The sequence below is a fragment of the Xenopus tropicalis genome, chromosome 4 (genome assembly GCF_000004195.4).
Source record: "Xenopus tropicalis strain Nigerian chromosome 4, UCB_Xtro_10.0, whole genome shotgun sequence".
Classification (NCBI taxonomy): Eukaryota; Metazoa; Chordata; class Amphibia; order Anura; family Pipidae; genus Xenopus; species Xenopus tropicalis.
In genome coordinates this window covers 40,772,468-40,798,081 of record NC_030680.2, presented here as the reverse complement: position 1 = coordinate 40,798,081, position 25,614 = coordinate 40,772,468, and the positions used below count along the sequence as shown (strand labels likewise).

The 25,614-nt window shown below is 37.6% G+C and overlaps 1 protein-coding gene across 16 annotated transcripts in view; it reads right to left on the bottom strand.

Annotated features, from left to right (window-relative positions):
- The window catches only part of nrxn2 (neurexin 2), a 335,460-nt gene that overhangs the window by 82,212 nt on the left and 227,634 nt on the right, over positions 1 to 25,614 (bottom strand). For 3 of the 16 annotated variants that reach the window (XM_012962228.2, XM_012962227.2, XM_018093464.2), the window contains exon 1: positions 19,937 to 20,871. The exons of 12 other annotated variants lie outside the window; for them this stretch is intronic. In XM_012962228.2, the coding sequence (XP_012817682.1) occupies positions 19,937 to 20,126 (190 nt within the window). In that variant the 5' untranslated portion in view covers positions 20,127 to 20,871. Of the gene's footprint in view, positions 1 to 19,936; positions 20,872 to 25,614 lie in introns of those variants that run through there. One more of the 16 variants, XM_012962226.2, reaches the window with a different exon arrangement.

The window sequence follows — 25,614 nt, the reverse complement described above, 5'->3', positions numbered from 1 at the left end:
AATAATGTACCCCCTATTGTAATATATCAAGAGATTAAAAGCCATCTCGGCTTTTCCATAACCATATAAAAGCACAAAGCCAAACACAGAGTGCTTTTACACAGGTGATATTTTTTTACACCATGGTGATATTTAATATCCTGATAAGTTTTAGTGAGCTATGAGAAATTATATCACTAAGCACTAAACTGATGACTTTACTAAGTAGTGTTTATATGAATATAATTGAAAGATTACTCATGGCTCCTGTGTATTCATATTGCATAATAACAACACTTCTATATAAAATTCTATATAAAATCTCACTTATGTTACAAACTAAATACAAAAATCAAATGCAAAATGAACTAACATTTTACCCATAGCATCAACACTGTAAATATATCTGGTGTAATAATGTGCAATAAGAAAACGTTGACTAGGAAAACTTGTTTGATCATTAACTCCTGCAGGCTAAACACAATTTCAAAATATATTTTATTTGACAAGTTTTCCCTATAAATCATTGTACAATGCTGCAAAATATGTATTTCACTGTGTTACTGGCCAGTTGCACAAGCCAGCTGCACTATATTGCATGTCTGTATGAGCTCTGCATACATTTTATTACACTTTAATATGTTTGAGTTCTTTAACTCACATGGGGTTTCCTTTATGATTGCTCCAGCCATAAGGCTCAAGCAATCATAAATCTGGCTCAAAATGTCATAATACATTTGTAAGTCCATTTCACTATACTTCTGCCAATGCTGTAGTAATATGCACCCAGGACACTTTACTGTGGCTTTACTAGGCTACTGCAGAGTATTTAAACCCAATAATAAATTCTGTATTTTGCCAATAAGTTGGTGTGAACAAAGGTGTAGTGAACCAGAGTGTTTATCCTTAATTGCGGCACATCTGCAACAGTTATGAACAAGTATTACAACTTTCAAAGCACTGGCTGCCTTGCATAATGTGACTGTGCAGTCATGGTTCTATTGCTTTTCTTCATTCACATGCATCTCACTTTCGCATCTTTGTGGCCTAGCTGTCACCTCTCTAAAGAGCTGTGCTAGTCCCCTTGCTGTATCTAACGTTTGACTGAGCAAACTGTTCTACCCACAGCTACTTGTGTTGCTGGGACTAACCAGAGTCTTCCCAAGTTTCCCTAACTGACTTAACCACTGAGGTCACCAACCAAACTAACCTCCCTGGTGGGGTGACAGCCGCCCATGCTATCTAGCTTACTCGCGTCACCTGTGCAAGTATCACCTATTTGATTTAACACACTCTGTACACCTGTGCACATCAACCTCCCCTACCTGGACCTTAACTGAAGAAACACATGCTGCAAAGCTCTAAAATAACCCCTTAATGTTATTTATCCCAACCCCATTTTAATTGTTCCTGGCAATAGGATTTCCGCCTCTCGAGAAATTTTCTAGGGTATTCCTAACCATGGATAGCTTTAGGATTTGCTGCCTGTGCCCAAACTGCAAAATTCCACTTAGCCAAAATATATGTAAAAACTATAATTTTCCCAGGCACTATTGAAAATCATCCTCTAAGCATTTTTCCACTGCCTCATCAATTCCCAGCTAAATAGTGAGTCTATTTCAGAATGTGAGTAGAAAGAAATGTCTAGCTGTTATGTTTACAATAGCTTTGTTATTGCCAATGTAATTCTATTCCCAACTCATGCAAGAAAATACTGTTTTTATATATGAGTAAATATATATATATAAATATACATTCATGTTAAATGAGGTATAAAAACCTAGAGAACGTAAAGCAGTGATAGCGTCCCTGTAAACTACTATCTGGTTGCAGTTACCATGGAAATCAGCCAATGATTTGAATGGATGAGTGGAAGATAAATAGCTCAGGGCTCCAAACAGGAAGCTTACAAATAAAAAATAACAGCAATACGAGTAGAGCCTTCCCCAGGATATACACAACTAAGGTCATTTTAAGTTCACTAACTAAAATACAAATAACTTATAACACACATATAATAGAAATTAAATATAATATACAGGAATTGGATCCATTATCCAGAAAAACCTGTTATCCTAAAAGCTCCAAATTAAGGGAAGGCCATCTCTTATAGCCTCTATTAATACAATTTAAAAAAAACAAAACATTTCCTTTTACTCTGTAAAAATAAAACACTACTTGTACTTGATCCTAACTAAGATATTATTAAATATATTGGAGGCAAGACAATCTTACTGGGTTTAATTATTTTAATTTTTTTTTTAGTTGACTTAAGGTATGGAGATCCAAATTAGGGAAATATCTCTTCTTTGTATGTTATTTAAATGAACCCCCCAAAACTGAAATGAAGCAATACAGTATAGTGCTCCTATGCTTTTCACTCAAAATGGTCCTGGTACAATTGCATTGTAGCTGAGAAAGTCTGTGCTGATTTGTATTAATCAAAGGGATAATAGTTGAAATTTTTGTAAAAACTTGTCATTCAACCAAAGCTGAATATTCTTTAGTTATCTGGTTCAATTATGATACCACCTACCTGTTTCCCCATTGATTTAGTAACTACCAAAAAGTTCTCTACTGGTCTTCTGAGCATAATCAAAACAATTTACCAGTCCACTGAAAGGCCCCATGTATAATTATCTATATATTTTTACTGCCTAACAATGACATCATTTGAGGGGAAGGAATGGGTTTGTTTTTACAGAGGGCTTCTAAGTCAACCGCTGTTTTATTTTGATTGTGCTCAGCAGGGCTGTGGAGTCGGTAGATAAATTCTCAGACTCCGACTCCTCAGTTTCTGATACTTCCGACTCCAACTCCTCTGTTTTTAATATGCTAATGCAGTGCTGTCCACTCTCTGTGGCCCCCCACCTGTCTGGCTGCTTTGATGGTTTACCCTTGTGTAAGCTTTAAATGGTATCAGTACTGAGATTAACTGCATGGTTCTCACCTCAGATTCAGGCTGTAATCCCTCTGTATTGTTTAAACATCTAATCCCTTGTACGGTTCACACCTTTGTGTAGGCAGCATAGGGCAGGGAGGGTATGGCACACACAGGCAGCATAGGGCAGGCAGAGTATGGCACACACAGGCAGCATATAGCAGGGAGAGTATGGCACACACAGGCAGGGTAGGGCAGAGTATGGCACACACAGGCAGCATATGGCAGGGAGAGTATGGCACACACAGGCAGGGTAGGGCAGAGTATGGCACACACAGGCAGCATATGGCAGCAAGAATATGGCACACACAGGCAGGGTAGGGCAGAGTATGGCACACACAGGCAGGGTAGGGCAGAGTATGGCACACACAGGCAGGGTAGGGCAGAGTATGGCACACACAGGAAGGGTAGGGCAGAGTATGGCACACACAGGCAGCATATGGCAGGCAGAGTATGGCTCACACAGGCAGGGTAGGGCAGAGTATGGCACACACAGGCAGCATATGGCAGGCAGAGTATGGCACACACAGGCAGCATATGGCAGGGAGAGTATGGCACACACAGGCAGGGTAGGGCAGAGTATGGCACACACAGGCAGCATATGGCAGGGAGAGTATGGCACACACAGGCAGGGTAGGGCAGAGTATGGCACACACAGGCAGCATATGGCAGACAGAGTATGGCACACACAGGCAGCATATGGCAGGCAGAGTATGGCACACACAGGCAGAATATGGCAGGGAGAGTATGGCACACACAGGCAGGGTAGGGCAGGCAGAGTATGGCACACAGGCAGCATATGGCAGGCAGAGTATGGCACACACAGGCAGAATATGGCAGGGAGAGTATGGCACACACAGGCAGGGTAGGGCAGAGTATGGCACACAGGCAGCATATGGCAGGGAGAGTATGGCACACACAGGCAGGGTAGGGCAGAGTATGGCACACATGGGCATCATAGGGCAGGCAGAGTATGGCACACACAGGCAGCATATGGCAGACACAGGCATCATAGGGCAGGCAGAGTATGGCACACACAGGCAGCATATGGCAGACACAGGCATCATAGGGCAGGAAATTCCGGCCCTCGGCACCGCAGAAGTTGGACAGCACTGTGCTAATGTATTTTATACATCCAGGAAGGGGCAGGGGGGAAGAAGCACTTACAACACAACTGAACTGATAATAAACTGATAGACAATTGTATCTATACTCCTACTCCTAATGATTTCCCTAGAATCCCATAGTCATGTTTAAAGTTTAAGCTAACATTACAGCTGAATTACAGCAGTTTTTCAAATGTTTTAAAGCTTCAGTCTTAAACTATTGACTATCCATTCCCTTCACGTATACAAGTATTTCAGTGAGAGTTAGGCTGGGTTCCAAGTGGGCATTGGGTTCCCTGTAACAGAGGAACACGACGCAGTGGAGCTGCCGCACCTTAACCGTGCATTACATCCCATTTAGTGAAGCATACAGCCAATGAAAAGCTTCATGGTCACTCAACGTGTTCGTTTATGCACTGCGTGCATTGGGCTTTATTCTTATAGCAGAGAAGTAATTAATTATGACTGTTTGTGAATTGGGACATTTAAACTTGCTTTATTTTTATTTTTTATTCCCATTTAAATTTAGTAGGAGTCGGAGTCCAGGTACCCAAAATTGCCTCCGACTCCGACTCCTCGACTCCGACTCCACAGCCCTGGTGCTCAGACAAGCCAGGATGTATAATGCAAGCTATGCAGAGGGAATTATGGCCACAGTGTTATTGAAGCAGCATGTATAAAATAAATATGGAAGAATTATTTCCAAGAGCTTCTAGGAAAACCAGATGCTACTGAGTCTAATCACTCTGTGGAGAAACAAACACTACAGGAGCAAAACCAAGACGAACCACATAATAACCCTGCAAAAAAACACCATCATTGGTGCTATTAAGCTATTAAAACATGAAAGAACAATAAATCACCTGGCTTTGATACTATTCCATTTAAGCTTTACAAAGTAAGTGGCACTGGAATAAAATACTACTCGGAAAACTAATAGTAAAAGTATGGATAGATTAGATCATGCTGGAAGATTGAAAGAAATGTATCATATGCCCAAACCACGAAAAGGGGGGCAAATAACAATGTAAAAACTGTTGAGGGATATCACTCCTATACATTATGCTTATAAAATATTTACATACAAGTTAAATCAAAGATCATTGGAGAAAACAGAAAACATTATTGGAGAATACCAGGCAGGGTTAAGGCCCAGTAGGTCCACAATAGAAAAATTATTCAGTGTTAAAGAGATTCTTAGAAAAGCATAGGAATACAATATTGATACTGTCAAATTTTTGTGGATTTTCAGCTGCCATAAGAATACATTAAGAGACAATATATATATATATGAAACATTGAAATATATGAGTTTGGTATCCCCAATAAAAGATACAACAAATAAAAATCCTAATGGAACACACAACTGTAGGTACAGATATAGAATCTGCTAACCGACCCCTTCAAAATTATGCTAGGACTTAAACAAAGAGATGGGATGGCCCAGCATTGTTTAATATCGCCCAAGAATACGTCAATGGGAAAAATGTCAATAAACCAAACAAATATACTAATAAATAAATCAATACAAATAGTAGCTTATGCAGATATTATCAATATAATGGGCAGGACAATGGCAGAGGTAAGAGAAACATATTTTGATCTAGACCAGTCCAAGGAGGTAGGTCTGACAATTAATATTGATAAAAGCATATTAAAATTCAATGTAAAGGTGAACCACCCCTTTAAGTATCTGGGAGTCTACTTAGACTGTGATGGGAGCTATATAGCAGAGATTCATGGGAGAATTTTTCAAGCTAACAGAGCTTATTTTGCCCTTTCACCTGTTTTGCTCACAAGATATCTACAAGAACAACAAGATCCAGGATATAAAACCATAATTAGGCCTAAAGTCACCTATGGCTGTGAAACGTGGTTTACTAATTCAAAATATAGCAGGCAACATCAACACTTTTGAAAGGAAGGTATTATGTAAAATGTATGGTCCTACCAATAAGAACAGTCTATGGCTATATAAACCCCTCCCCCCGCTAATAGAGTATGTTTGGGTGCAACTGCTGCAGTGGGTTGTAAACTCTTTTGGGCAGGGCCCTCTTCACCTCTTGTATCGGTTACTGATTGCTTTATATGTTACTCTGTATGTCCAATGTATGAAACCCACCTATTGTACAGTGCTACGGAATATGTTGGCGCTTTATAAATAAATGTTAATGTAATGTAATGTGGGTGGGACATGTGGATAGGATGGATGAACAAAGGACCCCAAAAAATGCTTCTCCCTTTCAGATTCAACTTTTGTCCTGATTAGTGCTAGAAATAACAAGATCCATAACCATGTTTGTGTGATGAGTATATGAAGATCCTGAGAAAGGAACTAAGCCATTTACACCTATTGTGACAATACATATTTGAATTAGTATGTATTTTAGTAAGTAGGTGATTCGACTGGTCTTGTGCTGCAGTTTGGAGCTTTCTTTACTAGATAGAATGCACTGTGTTTATTTACTGTGCTTTCTTACAGATTTAGCTTGTGCTATGAACTGTATTACAGGAATATATTGTGAAACATTAATTTAAAACCCTCAAACCTCTGCAGCAGCCCCAACTGCTACGTGCAACCATGAGATACACAGGGCCATATGATTTACACTGTCCATTGCAATCACGCTCAGGTTACTATCGGAGTGGCAATGTTTGCTATCTATCTATGTATCCTATATATCCCATTGGTATTTAATATTAGGGTGAACCTTGGGTTGCAAGAGGTTTTACTGTTCATCACCAAACCAAAGAAAATGAATTTCATGTAATTTTAAAACAATGAATGAGGCTGAGAAAATGTGTGACATCTTTCTGAAGAAACATCATGTCAACCAGTAGCACCCAGATTAGTTTTTAGGAGCAAATATCAACCTTTTTTTGTTAAGTTAACAAAGCATGATTTCCCATGGGTAATTTAAGCAAGGTTAATTAGTTTAGAAATGTTAACAAGCAGCATATTGAATGATGGCTGTTGGCTTTCTCTGGGGACTGAGTCCATTAAACACCACCTTCAGGTCAATGCATTTGTATACAGTACAAGATATTAAAAATACAAGATAAGGGGAAAAAAGGGATTTTCATTTCATTGCGTGCATTAAGAACATAACTATAGGTATGACTGATGTGTAATTCAGTTCCATTATTGCTTGATGGATTAAGCCTAAGGATACACTAGCAGGTAGACACTGAAAACCTTTCAGCTGAGTTGTAAGATTTGTGGATATAATGGATTATTCAGCTCTAAATGTTAAATCCAGGCTTTATTCTTAGACAGCAAGTTGCTTTTTAGTATGCGTTTATTAAACTGTGACATCTACTAGCTTGATTGAGTATTAAGCACATTAAACCTGCCATTGTGGTTATATCAGTGTCCCTTGTAAAAAATCACTATAAAATATTATACTTCCCACTGTCACCTGACCTGCTGTGATTGAACTGACAGGGTAAAAAAAAAGTAATGTATATACTTGGGACTGGCTTAAATGATTTAAATAAAGATGGCATAATCCACAGACAGGTATTGAAGAGGCGGTTGGATCAGGGGTGAATTGTCCGAAAATAATAGCAATAGGTTGGGTGACCCCCAGATCACCAGTGCCATAGGTCAAGTTTTTTTTTTTTATATCCATGCCCCAAGTATACACCTAGGAAGAAAGGGGGTGGTATAATGAGAAAAGTGGGGTTGAGGTACTTAAGGACCCCCAAGTAATTTGTTTATTGCCACATGGGGTGGGAAAAGAGAGGGTCAAGGGCATGATGCTCTAGTCAGAAGTAAAAAATATCTGCTATCTGAACTTGTGAAATGAATTTGCTTTGATATGATCATCATTAATGATTTATTTCCCAGCAAGTTATGCAATGCTTTACATTGGTTTATTGATGACATATGGGTCTTCTGAATTACAAATAGGGGTTTCAGAATAAACATAATGAATTTGAATTTTGTTTGTTCAGTTTAGCACTATTAATACTGAATATCTTTTTAATCTCGAAAATGTCATTCCAAAATGTAAATGTCTATTTTTGTGTGTTATAGAGCCTGGGTACAGGAAAAGGAGACATGTATTTATATTATAGCACTGTTTCCTAAAATTGGACTACAAGCACCGTAATCCTTCAACATAAAATCAAGGGTCAGATCATGCTGGAAGCTGTACTTCTACAACATACAGAGACGCACAGTAAGAAGAAAGAAAAATGATATTAAAACAACATTCTTAACACAGAACTGCCTGTCAGTTTATGTGCATGATGTGAAAATGCTTTTGTAAACCATCCCATTCTTCCCTCGTTTCTTTCCGCTCTAGTTTCATCAGCGTGGGAAGCAGAAAGTGCATCCTTACTAATTATATCGACAGAGAGAGATTGAAAAAATATGTGTGCAGAAGAGGAATATAATACTGGCAGAGCTATTTTATACATTGTATTTTGGTACATACACTATTTGTTTGTGTAAGTATATGATGGGGCTTACCAGCCAAACAAAAATGTAAAGGTAAATTATGAAAAAAAATATTTTGCAGTCATTAATGGAATATCTCTCTCTCTCTCTCTGTCTATCATATATCAAACAATGGCATTAAGTACCAATGTAAGTGTTAATACAGATCAACAAATGTAATGTAATGCTGCACAATACTTGCAAATTCCTGTGTACTTAATGTATATTCATACAGTGAGGGAGAAAGAGAAAGCAAGATAATTTCACAGCCTTTATCCTTCAATTAGTCCACGTATTAAGTGACCTTCATGGTACTACCACTGGGACCATGGCTCACTCTGTCACTCCCATAAACTCTCACTTAATGGCTTTCTCTTCTTTAACTCCTGACACGGGTGTATTTTTCTTCGTCCAAATATAGCTTCCCCCCTTTGTACACATCCATTATCCATTCCCTACATCTGGGCTGATTTATGATTTCAAGGCACCAGTTACAATCCCATTCAAAAAAGTGTTTGTGCGTGCTTGCGCTTATCTGTAGATGGGTCATGTAGCAATATGCTGCCGTTGTTTGCGTTGCAGAACAGGACACAAGCCACAATATACTTTACTCCTGACATGGCAGGCTGTAGTTTTAGGGTTCAATTTCCATTTTTTGTAAATAGGTGCTTCTACTTTCAGAACTTGAAATGGCACCAGATTTACAGTACCAACACAGGTTTCTCCATATCGCCATATTGACGAATTCAGTACAAGTTGATGAGCCCTTATATGTTTCTCTTTAATATGCAACACTGATTTATTTTCCACACATTCCCTGTATATTTAACCCATTCAAGTGTCTCTTTTCTGAATGTATATTTTGTCATCCAATAAATTACTCCTTTTTCACTTCTCCCTGCAATACCACTACTAACTCAATCTAAATGTCATGTGTTCATATTCTCACCAATCCCTGCCTACAATTTCTACATCTGTTTTCCGATCATCCCTTAGCCATTCTTATTAGCCCCTGCTTTTTCCTGTCAATTATTGCCATTTTATCTCTACCATATTACATAATTACTGGATGTAACCCACACATTACTGGATGTAACCCACACAGAAACTATAGGAATTCCCTTTAAACTCATCACCTTCCTATGCCATAACACACCCCAATGTACGAAATGGTCTTAAACATACATGCAGTATTTGCCCAGACACTAATATGCAGATTATACTGTATTGCTGACGGGATCATTTATAGGCAGTCACTAAACAACAATAAATATATGTCTAACAGAGGAACTGTTATTAATAACTATAAACAGATCTATGTAAGTACAAAACAGCAATTCACAAACTTATCAAAGGAGCAAAAAAATAAGCATTTAAAAATGTATCTTAAGTAATAATTACGTTATGCCAACTCCATCATTCGAATTTCTCAATGAATTGAAGACAGTTAGCGGGTAATGTATTAATGGGTGTCAAGAGTGCAAAATACAGATACTGGCATAACAAACAAGGGCTTCTTCACTAGCACTAGTACCCAAATAGAAATGATCTTTGATCAGTATACTACAGGCAGGATAATTCAATTGCTAATTGGTTGCTCTGTGTTTCTGCACTGGTACCAATTTGCCTCCTGTCGATTAGTGAGCCACATATTTATCCGAAATTCTAAAGTGGAGAGTGATATTGGGATATTGAGATATTTGTCATTAGGGAATGACAAATAGGGCACTGGCCTGCAGTGCAGTGGGTTGTAATTAGCATACAAGGCCCAGTAATTGTTTACTGCCTAGGGGCATGCAGTAACAACAAGGCTCTCTGCAGGGCAGAAGTCCACAGCAATCAATCATTATATTTAACTGTGCCCAATCAGTCAACGTATTAAGTAATTTGCTCTGAAAAATGCAATTTATCAATTATTTGATGACATTTCATTCTGTTCACATATGAGCCCTTTTCTAATTGTAAATAGCAAGCTTTTATTGCAGTTTCTCTACTTAAATTCTTTATAGATTCTAAATTCGTGGTATTAATCTGCACATGTGCAGTGATCTTTTGCTTTTCACAGTGTGCTCGTCTCAAGCTTGGTTTCTTTATTTAATGTATTTATTAACAAAATAACATGGTTAGGTAATGCAATGATTTATAATAAATTGCCCATGTAGACTGTACTTGCAGTTCATAGATATATGGATGGAAAAGGTCAACATATGTTTCTGTGTATACACAGGTATACAAGAGAAATTAGTATTAGGTTTATAGGCTGGTTTAATGGACTGGTAGGCCAGCATGTGGATATTTTTTTAAAGGAGCAATGCAATTAACCATATCACTCATGTAGCCATCTGCATTCTTACTCCATAGATATAAAGGTAGATGGCAGTTTCTGCAGCTTTCCTTTTTTATGGACCCTCCAGTTGCTTGCATCATATATTCCCATTTGTTCTGGTTACCATGAGTTACCATGGAACCATGGGGGCTCAAAAATAGAATTGACACCATATTGCATTTAATTTGTTATGGTCTGTTGAAGAAATGAAATGCCACTGTATTAAAGATGCTCAACGGGCACACTCCTGTGCTATGTACTACTATATATACTGATATATGTTAAAGCAATGTTTTTATAAAGATTCCTTAATCAATGGACCAAAAAAACATAGAGTGATCAGATGTGAACTCAAATTCAACCAAAAAAAAAAAAAAAAAAAGAATTCAGGTTTTGCCGAATATAATGAATTTCTGGCATCCCTAATATATATATATATATATATATATATATATACAGGTATCTTTAGATCAGCGTCAATAGACACCTGCACCTAAAGAATTGGTAGTAGACAGAGCTCACACAGATACAATGGCAATTGTGTCAGGTGCAAAGATATTGTATCAAGCACATCGCCCCCTTGTGACAACAATGATACTAGAACTCTGGGAAAAAATCACTGCATGGTGGGGATAATTGGATATTGGATAATAGATACCTGTAATATATACCTGTATTATACATAAGACAGAAAAAAGCAGTAAAGGAAATTTTGAAGTGCCGCACAAAAGGAGTTTAAAATGAAGAAAATGTGAAAACATTTAAAAAATCTTTTCATTGGAATCCTCAACCTTAAATTGCTGTTTAACTACAACTCACATTGTGCATATCTTTCAATTACATTGTGTATGTATGTGTGCTTTCCTTTGCTTTTCATATTACTGATTTAAATCGCCGGTGGGATGGCATACGCATTGCTTTGGTCGCCCAAAGTTGCCTCACAATAAACCTTTGGTCAACTTCGGAAAACTGAAGCGATGCGTATGCCATCCCACCGATTTACATTCTTGCCGGTGGGATGGCGGGGAGATTAGTGGCCGAAATAGTGAAGATTTATCACGGGTGACTAATCTCCCTGTGTGCCACTACTCTTAGGGGTAAACGAACCAAAGACCTTATATGCACACCCTTAACTCTCCTCAAAAATTCACGCACGGTGCTCACTGTGGGGGGATCGACACCCTCCCAGAGACTCCAAATAGAAAAAAGCAATGGCACTCAAGAGCTACAGACGGGACTAGCCCTTTAGATACTTTATTACGGAAGTGCAACGTTTTGGGGCAAAGCAACCCCTTGACAAATAAAGTATCTAAAGGGCTAGTCCCGTCTGTAGCTCTTGAGTGCCATTGTTTTTTCCACTACTCTTAGGGGGCCATTTACTAACACTCACATTTTTTTTTATGATTCTGATTTTTAGCATTAAATGTTGCAGAAAATGAGATTTACTGTGCGACCAAATGGTTACAATGGTTGAATCCAGCAATTCGCCAGCAAAAACTTGCCCAGATCATGTAGAAGTCAATGGCATATGTCCCTTCCCTTTGCTTCTTTTGCTTCAAAACTTTAGAGGTTTTGGGTTTTTGAGTCAAAAAAATTGTGATCATTACGAGTTTTCTCACAAATACTTTTTCAGTTCATACTTTTTAGTAAATGTAAAACATTTGAGGACTCAAGTTTACTCGAATTTTAAAATTAAAATAACAAGAAATGTTAGAGCTTTAGTAAATATGCCCCTTAGTCTCAATTTTAGTAACCACACACTCATTGCCAATCTTTCCTTTTTCCTTCAGTGACTACTCAAATACATTTAAGTAACCTGATGTGTACTTGCCCCACTGATGTATCTGCTTTCAACTTCGGCAACATAATAAAACAGTCACTTTATGAAAGTACACTCTGCAGTAAATTTAAATAGAGCTGTCAGTTCTTTATCTGGAAATATCCAGCCTGCAATATTTTTTGTAAGAAGTGTTTTATGAATTTTCCATTTTCCATTTATAAAATAATGCACTGTCAGAAAAACTGATAAAAACTTTAAATCTGTTATTCTTTGCTGGGAACCAATAGACCTACAATGGCAAGAAGAAGTCTGTACATCATAATCAGTCTCCATGAGCTTCACAATATGGCGCAGGCACGTAGCGCTAGTCTGATAAACTGGTTTGGTAAATATCACTCCATCCCCATGTTGCCATGCAATACTAACTTACGGTTTTCACCTACACTTTTCTGATATAATTCTCCTCCACCCAGAAAATGTTTTTTTTACATAATGAAAGAAAATATCATTCTTGCATTCATTACAATATACAGGTATGGGACCTGTTATTCAGAATGCTTGGTACCTGAGGTTATCCTGATAAGGGGGTATTAAAAATAATTTAAACATTAAATAAACACAATAGGATTGTTTTGCCTCCAATTTGGATTCCAACAGGTATGGGTATCCATGATTCAGAAAACCAAATAAAAGGAAGGCCGTTTCCGGTAGACTTTAATTTAATCAAATAATTTAAAATTTTAAAACATATTTATTTTTCTATGTAATAATAAAAATTACCTTGGATAACAATTTGGAGAAAATAGAAGGTATTGTTTCATAATTACAGAAAAGGAAATCATTCGTTTAAAATGGGGTCTATGGGAGATGGCATTCCAATACTTTCTTACTTAGCTTTCTGGATAATGGGTTTCTTCATAATGGATCCCCATAACTGTACATTTCTGATTGCTAATGGTTTTTAAGCTATTTGTATTTATATATACTTCCTACTGAAATCACTATTTGTTTACCCATTTCTCCATTTCTGACATCTGGCTCTGAGTCTTAAAGCAATGTACGTGCCAGTAATGCAGGCAATGCAAATTGTTAGACTAATACTACAGGTATCGCACCCCTTACCCGCAAACCCATTATCCAGAAAGTTCCGAATTACAGAAAGGCCATCCCCCATAGACTCAATTCACATTTTTACAAATGATTTCCTTTTTCCCTAAAATAATAAAACAGTACCCTGTACTTGATCCCAACTAAGATATAATTAATTCTTATTGGAAGCATTAATTTAATTACTGTTTAAATTATTTTTTTTAGCAGACGTAAGGTAGGAGATCCAAATTGCAGAAAGACCCCTTATTTGGAAAACCCCAGGTCCCAAGCATTCTGGATAAGGGGTCCCATAGCTGGTAATAGCAATTACATTTTCCGAATACCTTTATTTCAAAATATCTAATTCATTTTTGTTGGAAAATTGCTTCTAATTACATTGTCTATCACTGTGCAATAAACAGTTTTTGGGCGGAGGATCTGTGGAGGGTGCTGTAATCTTCAGGTGATTTCGTTCAGAATTTCTTTTGTGTGTTCAGTTTTTGGTGTAGTGTCTTAAAGGTCTGCTCTATGTCCTTTGCTATTCATCCTATAAAAATTTTTTTCATAGAAATATTATTTATTGTATTAAAGGGGAACTCCACCCAAACACAATTTAAGCTCTTTGAAAAGTAAACATAATCCCACAATCCTCAGCGCACATGATGTCAATAAGGAAAGGAACATCACAGCGCAATGCATTGTTGGTTGTGTAGTTCCTGCATGCTGTCTGTAAGCTGTGAAGCAGTTGCTACAATTTGTAACATCAATGTTTTAGTCCCTCCTCACCTGCCAGGATTTCTAATGAAGCAGAAAGAGAAGAACTGTTTTGCAGCTGGATTTCAGCATGTAAAAATTGTATTTGTTCATTCTTTTGGAAGGCACAGATTACAGTGATAGGTATATTAGAGGTTCCCTACAATCCTAAAATCATGTCCCTTTTTACTATAAATGAGAGAAAGGACTCTACCTTTCATTTTTACATACTGTATATTTATTGGCCCACATTCAGCAGCAAGCTTTATTATTCTTTGTATTAAAGCCGAACCTGTGCTACTGGTCTAGTACTCAAAGTCAAACAACACATTCATTGCATTTCCAAGTGCTACAGTATGTCCAGTAGCTCTTTGAGATATTTAATAATTTATCTCCTTTAATGCAATAGATGTTTTCTATATTGCCCACTCTTCACTCCAGTGACCTGGCAGTTCTTAGGAAACAATCCCCCAGCCATTTTTAAATCCAACTCCATTATTCTCACTGACCTAAAAGTCCAAATGATAACTGACTTTATACACATTTATCAGCCTGACTTTTTATTATATTAATTACAATAATTGTGTTGATACTTGTTTGAAATAAACTGCTCTCTCTACAGCCAAAAAAAAAGAGTGAGTGAAAGGTCCTCTTGTTTGTTCCCTGTCTCTTAGTATTATTTTCCTACTCACCTGACCTAGGAAGATAAAAAATATCATCCATGTAATAATATCAGGGCAGCCATAGCCCTCACAACTTTTACCTCATATTTGTAAACAACATGGGGAATAATGAGGGACAAAATCTTTTCTATATCAGAGCACTCATATATTTCCATCATATATAATGTAACATAAGGATATGACTAAATTAACCTTATTTTCAGACTTTCAGACAACCATTACTACCTCTTACCCCAGTGTAAAGGAGAAGGAAAGGTAAAAACTAAGTAAGCTTTATCAGAAAGGTCTATGTAAATACAGCCACAAGCATTCACAGAAACGATTCACTGAGTCCTCTATCAAAAGAAACACAGGATTTCTTGTCTCTTTTTTTGTAAACATGTTCTTTGGTATCAGACTTCCTTTCTCAGAAAAATCCTTAATTCCCGGGGCCAGAGTCTCTCTGTCTTTTCTCCTGCTCCCTGTTATATCTGGTAAACATCTGATAGTAGGAATACCTGTTTGTTCATGTTTTCATATAAACAAATTCAGTCTTCTCATCCATGAAGCAGCATTTGTGTTAAACAGTTGAGTCTCCCATGTCCACAGGATTAAACCACCTAGGGCTTTTCTACTGCAGTCAGTCATTGCATATATGCGTGCCCATATGAATGCCAATGTAAGAAGTGCCATGGGAAGGGTGGCGTCATTTAAAAAATACAATTTAAAGCTAAGACAGGCAAATCCTTCAACAATTGATAACTTCCTTATTTTAATTACATTTTTGTAAATTATTCAGCTTGTGAAAATGTATTCCTTTTTTATTCAATCATAAAGCACTGACAGATCATGTGTCCATTTATATTAAACCTATTAATTACCAGGGTGTTTGTTGTCTTGCTGGTAACAAAACCTTGATTTTAAGAGCACTCCATGAAGCCTTAATTGCTTGAATGGCTTGATCCAATAAGTAACCAATTAAACAATCAAGAATTGATTCTATGTCATACAACTAACATGCTTACCTGCATAAAAAGTACAGATTTTTTTTTAGACCGCCCTCTACACGACAAATAACTATTGGGAAATAATGACTCTGTCTTATAAAGGATGTTCTAAATATTGCACTCTTAATTATTATTCTTTGATTAGAGGAAACCAACTTTACGCAACACAAGTGTGACAGTACAGAAGGGTTTATTTACAAATGCAAGTACAAGCCTGGTTGTGCTAAACAGAAATGCATACTGACGCTAATCATTAAAAGTAACTGTGTCCGAGCATTTCTTTATGCTTTGACATTGTTGTGCTGAGTGCCTTTCTTTCCTTATGAAGATTTGTAGGCTGTTGTGCCTATTGACACACTGAACATGTTGGTTATACCAGGGTTTCAAAGCAGACTGTGTCAAAATGCACAGGAGACTTCATAGTCTCCTATGCATCATAGACTAAATAACATGTTAATGCTGCTTTAACACACATTACTGAAACAAAAGTAGAACTAATACTTTACTTTAATAATCATGCCCCATCACTACCATCAAGATCCAATGGGTGTCAAGTCTGGCCTATTACCTATGGAATGCCTAGAGCCTTCCCTCAAATGGTCATCAAGTCTGGCCTTTTTCCTATGGAATGTCTAGAGCCTTCCCTCAAATGGGCATCAAGGCTGGCCTATTTCCTATGGAATGCCTCTAGCTTTCCCTCAAATGGGCATCAAGTCTGGCCTATTTCCTATGGAATGCCCCAAGCCTTCCCTCAAATGGGCGTCAAGGTTGGCCTATTTCCTATGGAATGCCTCTAGTCTTCCCTCAAATGGGGATCAAGGCTGGCCTATTTCCTATGGAATGCCTCTAGCTTTCCCTCAAATGGGCATCAAGGCTGGCCTATTTCCTATGGAATGCCTCTAGCCTTCCCTCAAATGGGCATCAAGTCTGGCCTATTTCCTATGGAATGCCCCGAGCCTTCCCTCAAATGGGCGTCAAGGTTGGCCTATTTCCTATGGAATGCCTCTAGCTTTCCCTAAAATGGGCATGAAGTCTGGCTTATTTCCTATGGAATGCCTAGAGCCTTCCCTCAAATGGGCATCAAGGCTGGCCTATTTCCTATGGAATGCCCCTAGCCTTCCCTCAAATGGGCGTCAAGTTTGGCCTATTTCCAATGGAATGCCTCTAGCCTTCCCTCAAATGGGCGTCAAGTCTGGCCTATTTCTTATGTAATGCCTCTAGCTTTCCCTCAAATGGGCATCAAGTCTGGCCTATTTCCTATGGAATGCCTCTAGCCTTCCCTCAAATGGGCATCAAGTTTGGCCTATTTCCTATGAAATTACTTCAGCCTTCCCTCAAATGGGCATGGAGTCTGGCATATTACATATGGAAGGCTTTTAGCCTTCCCTCCTCTTCAACTGTTTAGGTTTTGCCCAGGTGATCAAGATACATACAGTATATTTATGTCTACTTTTATTTATATAAAATGTATACAGTGTAGACTTCAAAATATGTATAAAAGGGAATAGTACAACAGACAAAGACAAACAATCTCTTATGAGTGTATAATTCATGAAGCAAACATTAGGACATACCTGTCCAAAAAAGAGCTTAAAATTAGTATACCTGGTGCAAATATATTGCATTCATGATCTGGCATCTGTGCAAAATACTTGTTAATACTTATTATAGCTTCAATTATAAAAACCTTTAATTAGGCCTCACTGCAGTGCATAATTTCTTATTTATTCATATCACTATGGTTTGATAAATCATTAGCGCAGGTATTACCTATCCATGTAGCTAGCCTACTGTGAATCAACAAAAACATGTTCTCTTTGTGAAGAAGAAAGGTTTAACAACCTACACATTTAGTTGTGGAAATATTTTATCCTTTCCTGTCATCTCATTCATGCAAGGGCACACTTTATAGCATTGATCCCCATCTCAAGTTGCCATTTGATGATTGGTTTGAAGAGAACATCCAGAAAGAGTAGATAAATGCCATGTGGCTTAAATCATGCAGCTGAGTTTCCAATACCCAATTTGTGGAAACTTGGTACTTAATACAACAGTACATCAAAGTACAGCTTTCAAAAGGACATTAAAACAAAAATGAAAATGTGGAGTAAAGAACTGATAAAATAAAAATATTTAACTAAAATGTAGACAGTGGCAGTTACTATAGAAAGGAGGATATATAGATTATACAGATCCTCATAAAAGGATATCTGGCGAATTTTTATAATACTTCCCCTAAAACATAACATTTAAGAAAAAATAATGTAGCTGTTGCACATCTTAAAATTCTAATTTGCTTCTACCCAGCTTTAATTCAAGCAAAATAGACAATCCCCAAATGTTTTTTCCCTCTGAGGCAAATTGGAGAGGCTGCAGATGGGGTTTTCTTCTGGCTCAACTAACATATAGACTGGTTTCAGCAAGACTAAAAGGTTGAACTCAATGGACGTGTGTCTTTTTTCAACCTAAATTACTATGACTATGTATCAGCTGCTACCACAAAATCCCTACATTTGACATATTGTAAATACCCCAATCCTCTTTATGAAATAAATATGCTAATAATCAATCTAGGGGCAACAGCAGCCCTCTGCCAAAATCAATACCCATTTTTCCTAATACATTTACCTCAAAGGAAACTATAGCATTTTGCAGAACCCCTTTATGCTGTGTGTATTTAAAACATTGATGATGACTTTCTTTCTTAAAACCTATCATTTATTTTTCCACCATTCTTGGGCTATACAGGGAACTCCTGCAAACAGATTCTCTCTGCCTTGTAGATTCAGATTCTGTTTTGTAAAATTCTATTCTTTTTTGCTTTCCTCCATTTCTCAAAAGTAAGTCACATATTAGACCAATACAATAATGTCTATTGTTACAATTACAAACCAATATAATCCTGAAGCAGAAAATATGAATTCATGCATTAACAGGACAGAGTTCTCTCTTATAGGTGTTAACAGCTAGAGTTTTCCCTGATAGATGTTAACAACAAGAGCATCCAAACCTTGCAGCTAGTGGGACATTTGTCCATCTTGTTACTGGACATAGGCAAGGAGACTGTCATACACTGAGTATATAATATTCCTACTTATGGATATGTTTTATGGATATAGTTTGCTCTATAAGTAGGAAATAATAACATATACTAATATGTCTCATTCTGAAACAAATCAGGGTATTAACCAAAACTATGATTTTCCCCACTACAAACAAATTCTCAGAATAACATCCTGGCCATGCTATTTTAAGAAGAGTGCATATGACTTTCTGATTCTGTGTGAATTTCACCCTCAAAGCATATTTAACACACAAACCAGTGTATTGAACCATTTAATATATCTATTGCAATATGTACACTGACATCTTTCATAAAAATTTTTTTGCTGTTGGAATTATCACCTAGACAGAAACATTTTACACTGGCAATGACAAAATCTCACAGCACTTATTATGGAATGTAGAGCCTTAATAAATCAGTCACAACAGAGACTAAAATGATTTTTCAGCCATACTATAAATATCAGTGCATGTGACACTCTTCCCAGGGTAAATTCAGATATACCCACCAAGAGACAATTCCAAAATGCATAACAGCACACTAATGTAAATCTAAAGCTCTGCATATGAATCCAGCCATCTTAATATCATCCTGTAGAATGTACCTTCAACCTCAAACACCAGCATCCACTTGTCATTATAAGACCCCATGTTGGTCTAACAGGATAGGGGTTTTCCTCAAAAAGGAGACCATGGTAATTGTAATATAAAATTAGAAAGCAGTATTTACATGGCAGATTTAGAGTGCAAGGGGCTTGTTTAGGATTTGCTTCATGCCATACTCACCATGCCCCCCTCTGGTTAAGAACGGGGTCCTGTTAATGGCGATGGGAACTGTCCCATGCTTGTTATGGAAATGGTGCACATGGTGAGTGGTGCTGAGGCTGGACGATACCCGTGCTGTGTCCGATACCCTCGCCAGTGTTAGAAGGCCGAGGGGTAGAAGGGTCCGAGCCCAGTGGCCAAGACTGGCCATGACCCCCAGGGGGCTGTCCACTGCTCCTCTGGGGGCCAGGGAAAGGGAAAATCAAAAGCCTCTCCTTTCCTAAATCAGCATGTCATGCAAGCCCCCATTTCCTATGCTATATCCCCCTTTGATACCCGAACGGTGAGGGAGAATTCGTCTGTCTGGCCAGGTATTGATGTGGAGTTACATTTGTTAGCTTCAACCCCCTCCAGCATCCATTGATCCTCAAAAATCCAGGTTAACAAAATGGACCAGTAATGGATAATAGAGATGCAAAAATCAAACCTTGAAAACCTGGGGGTTCCCCCCCCCCCAACAAAATTTCCAAAAATTAGTCTGTCTTTACCTCCTTTCTCAATATGAGAAATAAAAAAATATCAAATGCAAGAAATTAAATGGATGCTCTGCATTATTTCAGAAAGCCTTTACTGTAGATAAATCTCATCCAAAGAATCTGTAGAGAATTAAACATCATGGACAGCGCAAGAGAGAAATGGAGGAGGAAAGGAGGATTGTAGCATAGAGGGAAAAAACACATTCACCACACATATATTCCGTTTCAGATGCTCCTGAGTCTCCAGAGAGGGTCTTTTCATAGCCTTCAACCCCATCCAAAAAAAGAGACTGCTTTTAAATCCCCAAATTTCTGTTCATCACAGAAAATATCCAAATAAAAGAGGAAAAAAATGAGATAAGAATAATCAACAGCAGTGGAAAGAGAGAGAACAGCCTGTGTGTGCTGCAGAGGGAAAGAGGAAGGAGGGAGGGAGGAGGGAGAGGGGGAGGGGTGAGAGATGAGAAGAGAGAGAAGGTGGGGGAGAGAGAGAGAGAGAGAGAGAGAGTAGCATAGATAGTAAGGACTGAGAGAAAAATGCAAGACAGAAGAAGGGATATATATGAAGACTGGAATATACAGAAAGGAAGGACAGACCGCGGGGTGAATGGAAGCGCAATGGTGCTCGAGATAGGAAAGAGAGGTTAGAACAGACATAAAAAGACTGACAATGAGTGAGGGGGAGTCACAGGGCAGACAGGAGGAGACTCTAACCCAAACAGAGTGGGAGATGTTCAGGAGGACGAATAGAGAGAAAAAGACAGAGCCTTGAATAGAAAGGAAGGGGGGAGGGGATTAAAAGATTTATATAAGAGAGCAGAGAATGTACAGGTGATGTACAGGCAATGTGCTTTTAAGGGGAAATTTTTTAAGGAACGAAATTAACTTTAGGCATCACAGATTTGTTTAAGCTGTCGGAACTGGAAGAAATATGAGGGGAAAGAAATGGGTTAAATGAATGAAGAAACCACATGAACACATGGTAAAGAAAAATTAGCCACTGGGACTGTAGCATAGGACAAGGTGGGACAAAACAATAAGTTATTCTAAAAATACAAGACAACAAATCTGGAACTATAAGGAATAATGTCAGTAAGTGGGGAGAGAATAAAACATTGGAATGTAGGAAGGCAGAATCTACATGTACTGTATGTAGAGAAAATGGTTGCTTATATGCCAGAGGATAAAAAGACATTTTGAAATGAAGAAAAAATCCCCCAGTAAGTTATATTATTAGCAGAATCACTGGCAAACAAGGAGAGAGGACAGAAAAAATTATGTACACACACGCAAATATATAGAGGACCTACAATGCAGTCCTGCTGTAACTGAGCATGTTGTACTCCCCATAACAAGCAGGGTGTTTGCCCCTGTGCCACCTCACTTCAATGGCTTGACCTGTGCTTATATTACTATGATTCATATTATTTGCATGTGAAAATCTGCAGATTTGGAGTATTTAAAGAATACGGTAAGAGGGAATGGAGGTTATGATGAATTCATTCTAAATTCTTTCTGACTGTCGCACAGCCTCCTCTCACTTGGCAAATGCTGAATAATTCAGTGGGATTTTTTTTTAAAGAAGGGGGATTTAACACTTCTTTGATCAATCAACTTGATACCCTCCTTTAGTGCCAAACAAGATATGGATTCCTCCCACACAAGTCACCCTATATATATGCTTTGAATATCTAGAGAAAATGGACTGTGGAAGGAAAGAAAAAACATGAGCTCATGGATACATTTCAAAAACCTGATCTTGGATAAGCACATGCTTAAGGATACCCAATTCACATTCAAATGAAATGAATCTAAATTAAACGATGATGGGAATTACAGCTCCCAAGAATGAGTACTGAAGGAATAAAAATGAATAAAGTGATGGGAAAGAGACAACAGTATGGACAGAAAAAGTTGACATTCAGAAATGTGAACAAATATGAATGGAAAGGGTAAATGGTTAAAGTATTTGGTAAAATGTATTTGCATGCAAGAAATGAAAAGGTGGGTTTTAAAATATCCAGAAATGCTCCACTCACCCCATACGGGCAGTCAGAACCACACATACAAGGCATATTTATTTAAAGGTAAAGTACAAATCATCAGAGCGAAACTACAGCTCACCACAGTCTGCTACATTTAAATTTCCCCATTTTGTATTAATTTTTATGAGATTTTTGGGATAATATTTAGCAATGGGTAAAAGTGAGAGTTCACTCTTTGACAAATACTTCTTTAAAAAATCCCATAGGAATGAAAAGAGAGAGGTGGAATTTCACTCTAATGGACTATAGTAAACTCTAGTTTTGATAAATATGACAAATTGAGAAACAACATTCTTATTTCATTGGAGAGGTGGATATGTACAAATTCTTAAACATACATAAAGTTTCCTTTCTTTCTGCATTTAACGTGTGATTGCCCCTTATGGGCCCCTAATTCCCATGCTATATGTGGGGGTACAGAGGCTACCATTATTTTACTATCCTAATACAAGGATAAAGTACACCTTGATTATTAAGCCCAGTAATACCCAGTTCATCTCAGCCTTGCTACCAAGTGCATGTGTAATGATTTCATTGCAAAAAGACCTTAACAAACAATATACTTATTGGAGGTGACTATATGCCACCTCTCTATGGAATACATGCTAAATGTTTTCCCATTGGCATGAGATAGCTGCTTTTCTGTTCAGGTCCAACAATTCAAGAACAGTTGTGAAGTAGGGAGAGATATTATATAAGTAATATATTTATGTACAAAAACAACATAATTACAGAAGCATTCTTTTATTTTTACTCACTTCAGGCTTAATATATTTAGATAATTTGTAAGTTCAGTGCATCCCTTTACTTTCTCTTAACTAATCCCCCTTTTCTCTTCCACTCTCATTGATACTTCAGCGACAAACTTTCCAATCAGCACTGCAGTGAATGTTAATGAGCCATTCAGATAAGACTAATTGATTGTCTTGTGGGACATAGGCTTACACCTTGAGAGTATGTCTAGACTCCCTGCCACAACTGGAGACAGGGCTTCTGTTTGTTTGAAAAGAAACAGGGATAGTCACATACACACCAAGAAATGGATTACTACATGTAGGCATCAACATATAAACATAAAGGAATGTTCTGAAAGCTTGCTATGGTTATCTTAGTTAGCCAATAAAGGTATCACCTTTTGTTAATTTTTATTTCAAAAGGGTTACCCTGTAAACTTTAAAAAATAAAAATGTTTTTCTTAGTAAGATAATACTTTACAAAATATTTTTCAGGCAAAAGAAATTGCTTCTTTGTTACTAGCACAACATCCAATATCAAAAGTGCGTGACCTTTTTTCAGCATTTCCAACATCCTTCTCCAATGTTCTTTGTTTTTTAATGTAGAGATTCTACAAATTACAAATTCTACAACTTTTCCTACAATTCAAACATGTGAATAGAATATCCTAAAGTTACATCATCATTTGTGTTGATTTTAAATGCTAAATTCCAAAATAGATGATGGGGCTTTATGAAGAGTCCCGGCTGCATATAATGATAATGGTACAATAGGGAATTCAGCATTTTTCAGTTGGCACGGAAGTCCCCAAAGTTGCCCCCTGCTTCTTACTATAAATTTAAATGGGATATATCTGAAAACCACCTCAATTTATACTTACTGACCTGTTGTGCTTAATCTTAAGGGCCATACCTTAAAGATTGAAGGGTTATAAGTTATGAAGTAAGATGTTGTGTTGTAAGCTTTTGAACACAATGACTCTTTAGTATGAATGTTTCATTTCTCTAATTGTCAGGCAAAGCTTCACCTTTACATCTCTGGTAGCGCACCTGGAGACATAACTTATCTCTTCCTCTAAAGCTCTTGTGAACATCATTTGACCTTCTTATTGCCCCAGTGATACACAGTAGCACATAACCATTTGATTCAAAGCCCTTAAGATTATCACGTAAAACCCTCATGTAGAGATTTTCTCTAGAGCAACACTTAGCCACTCTTCTTCCATATTCATGCATATTAATACCCAAGCATGCTTCTGTCTGAGTGTTTTGCAATGTCACATATTTATAACATCTTCTTCTCAGTACCAATTCTATTCTTGTTCTTCATGAAAGAAAATTTGATTCTAGGGAACTTTAGATCAGGGTACTTAAATTGAGGTTGCCCTTAGTGTAAAGTTTCCCCAATTTTGCACTGTTTTCTTTTTATGGTCCCATCAATTTCTATTACATTTCAATGGGTGCTTTTTCCTAAATTTACATAATGTTTTCCCATATTGTACATAAAAACGCTGTCCTCATGTTCTGAAAAATTGCTGTTTGTTTTTTTGAATGTTATTATTAGTGAAATTAAGGTGTTTAAAATACTAACCACAAGCACATTTTGCCATGGTTCTGTCTGTAAATAATTAAAGGGGACCTGTCACCCTAAGAAATATTTCCAAATCCTTTTATATCATGTTGAGCAAAAAAACTACTTGCAATGTATTAATTATGTAAATGTTGTTTCCTTCAGTCCTTGAATACACAATTGCAGCAAGCAGACAGGTGCCTGCTTTGTGGACACTGTTATTAAGACAAGTTTCGTATCACCCCAAGATCGTGTGTTTGGGTTTCATGTTTGATTTGTAAATGTAATTTCTTGTACAGCAATTGATACTGAAAGCTGTACATTGCTATTGATCACTGCAGTAGTTCCCTCTCCATTAGCCAATACTCCATAATACATTGAACCCCTTTATTCTTACAAGGCATGGTGGGAATTGAGGCTTGCCAGGTGGAGAGCTAAATATTAATACCAGTTTAGGGGCAGTAGTCAGAGCAAGCAGTAGAAAGAATAGTAAACAACAGAAGTGCAAAGCTGGTCTAAAGCTGGCCACACACATGGCTATTTTCGATAATGGTCGCACGAAAGGTCGTTCCAACCCTCCACTGACATTCAGGGCTGAATCATCAGATATGGAGGTAGAAACATTTCTATCTCCTTCTGTCGATTCAGATTTTACTCAGGCGCCTTCTATGGCGCCCGATCAAAATCTTTTAACCCACCCGATCGGCGAGTCGACCTATATCAGCAGCCTTCTGCGATATTGGTCGGCTCGGCGAGTTGCCATACACGCACCGAATATCGTACGAAACGAGGTTTCGTATGATATTATCGGTGC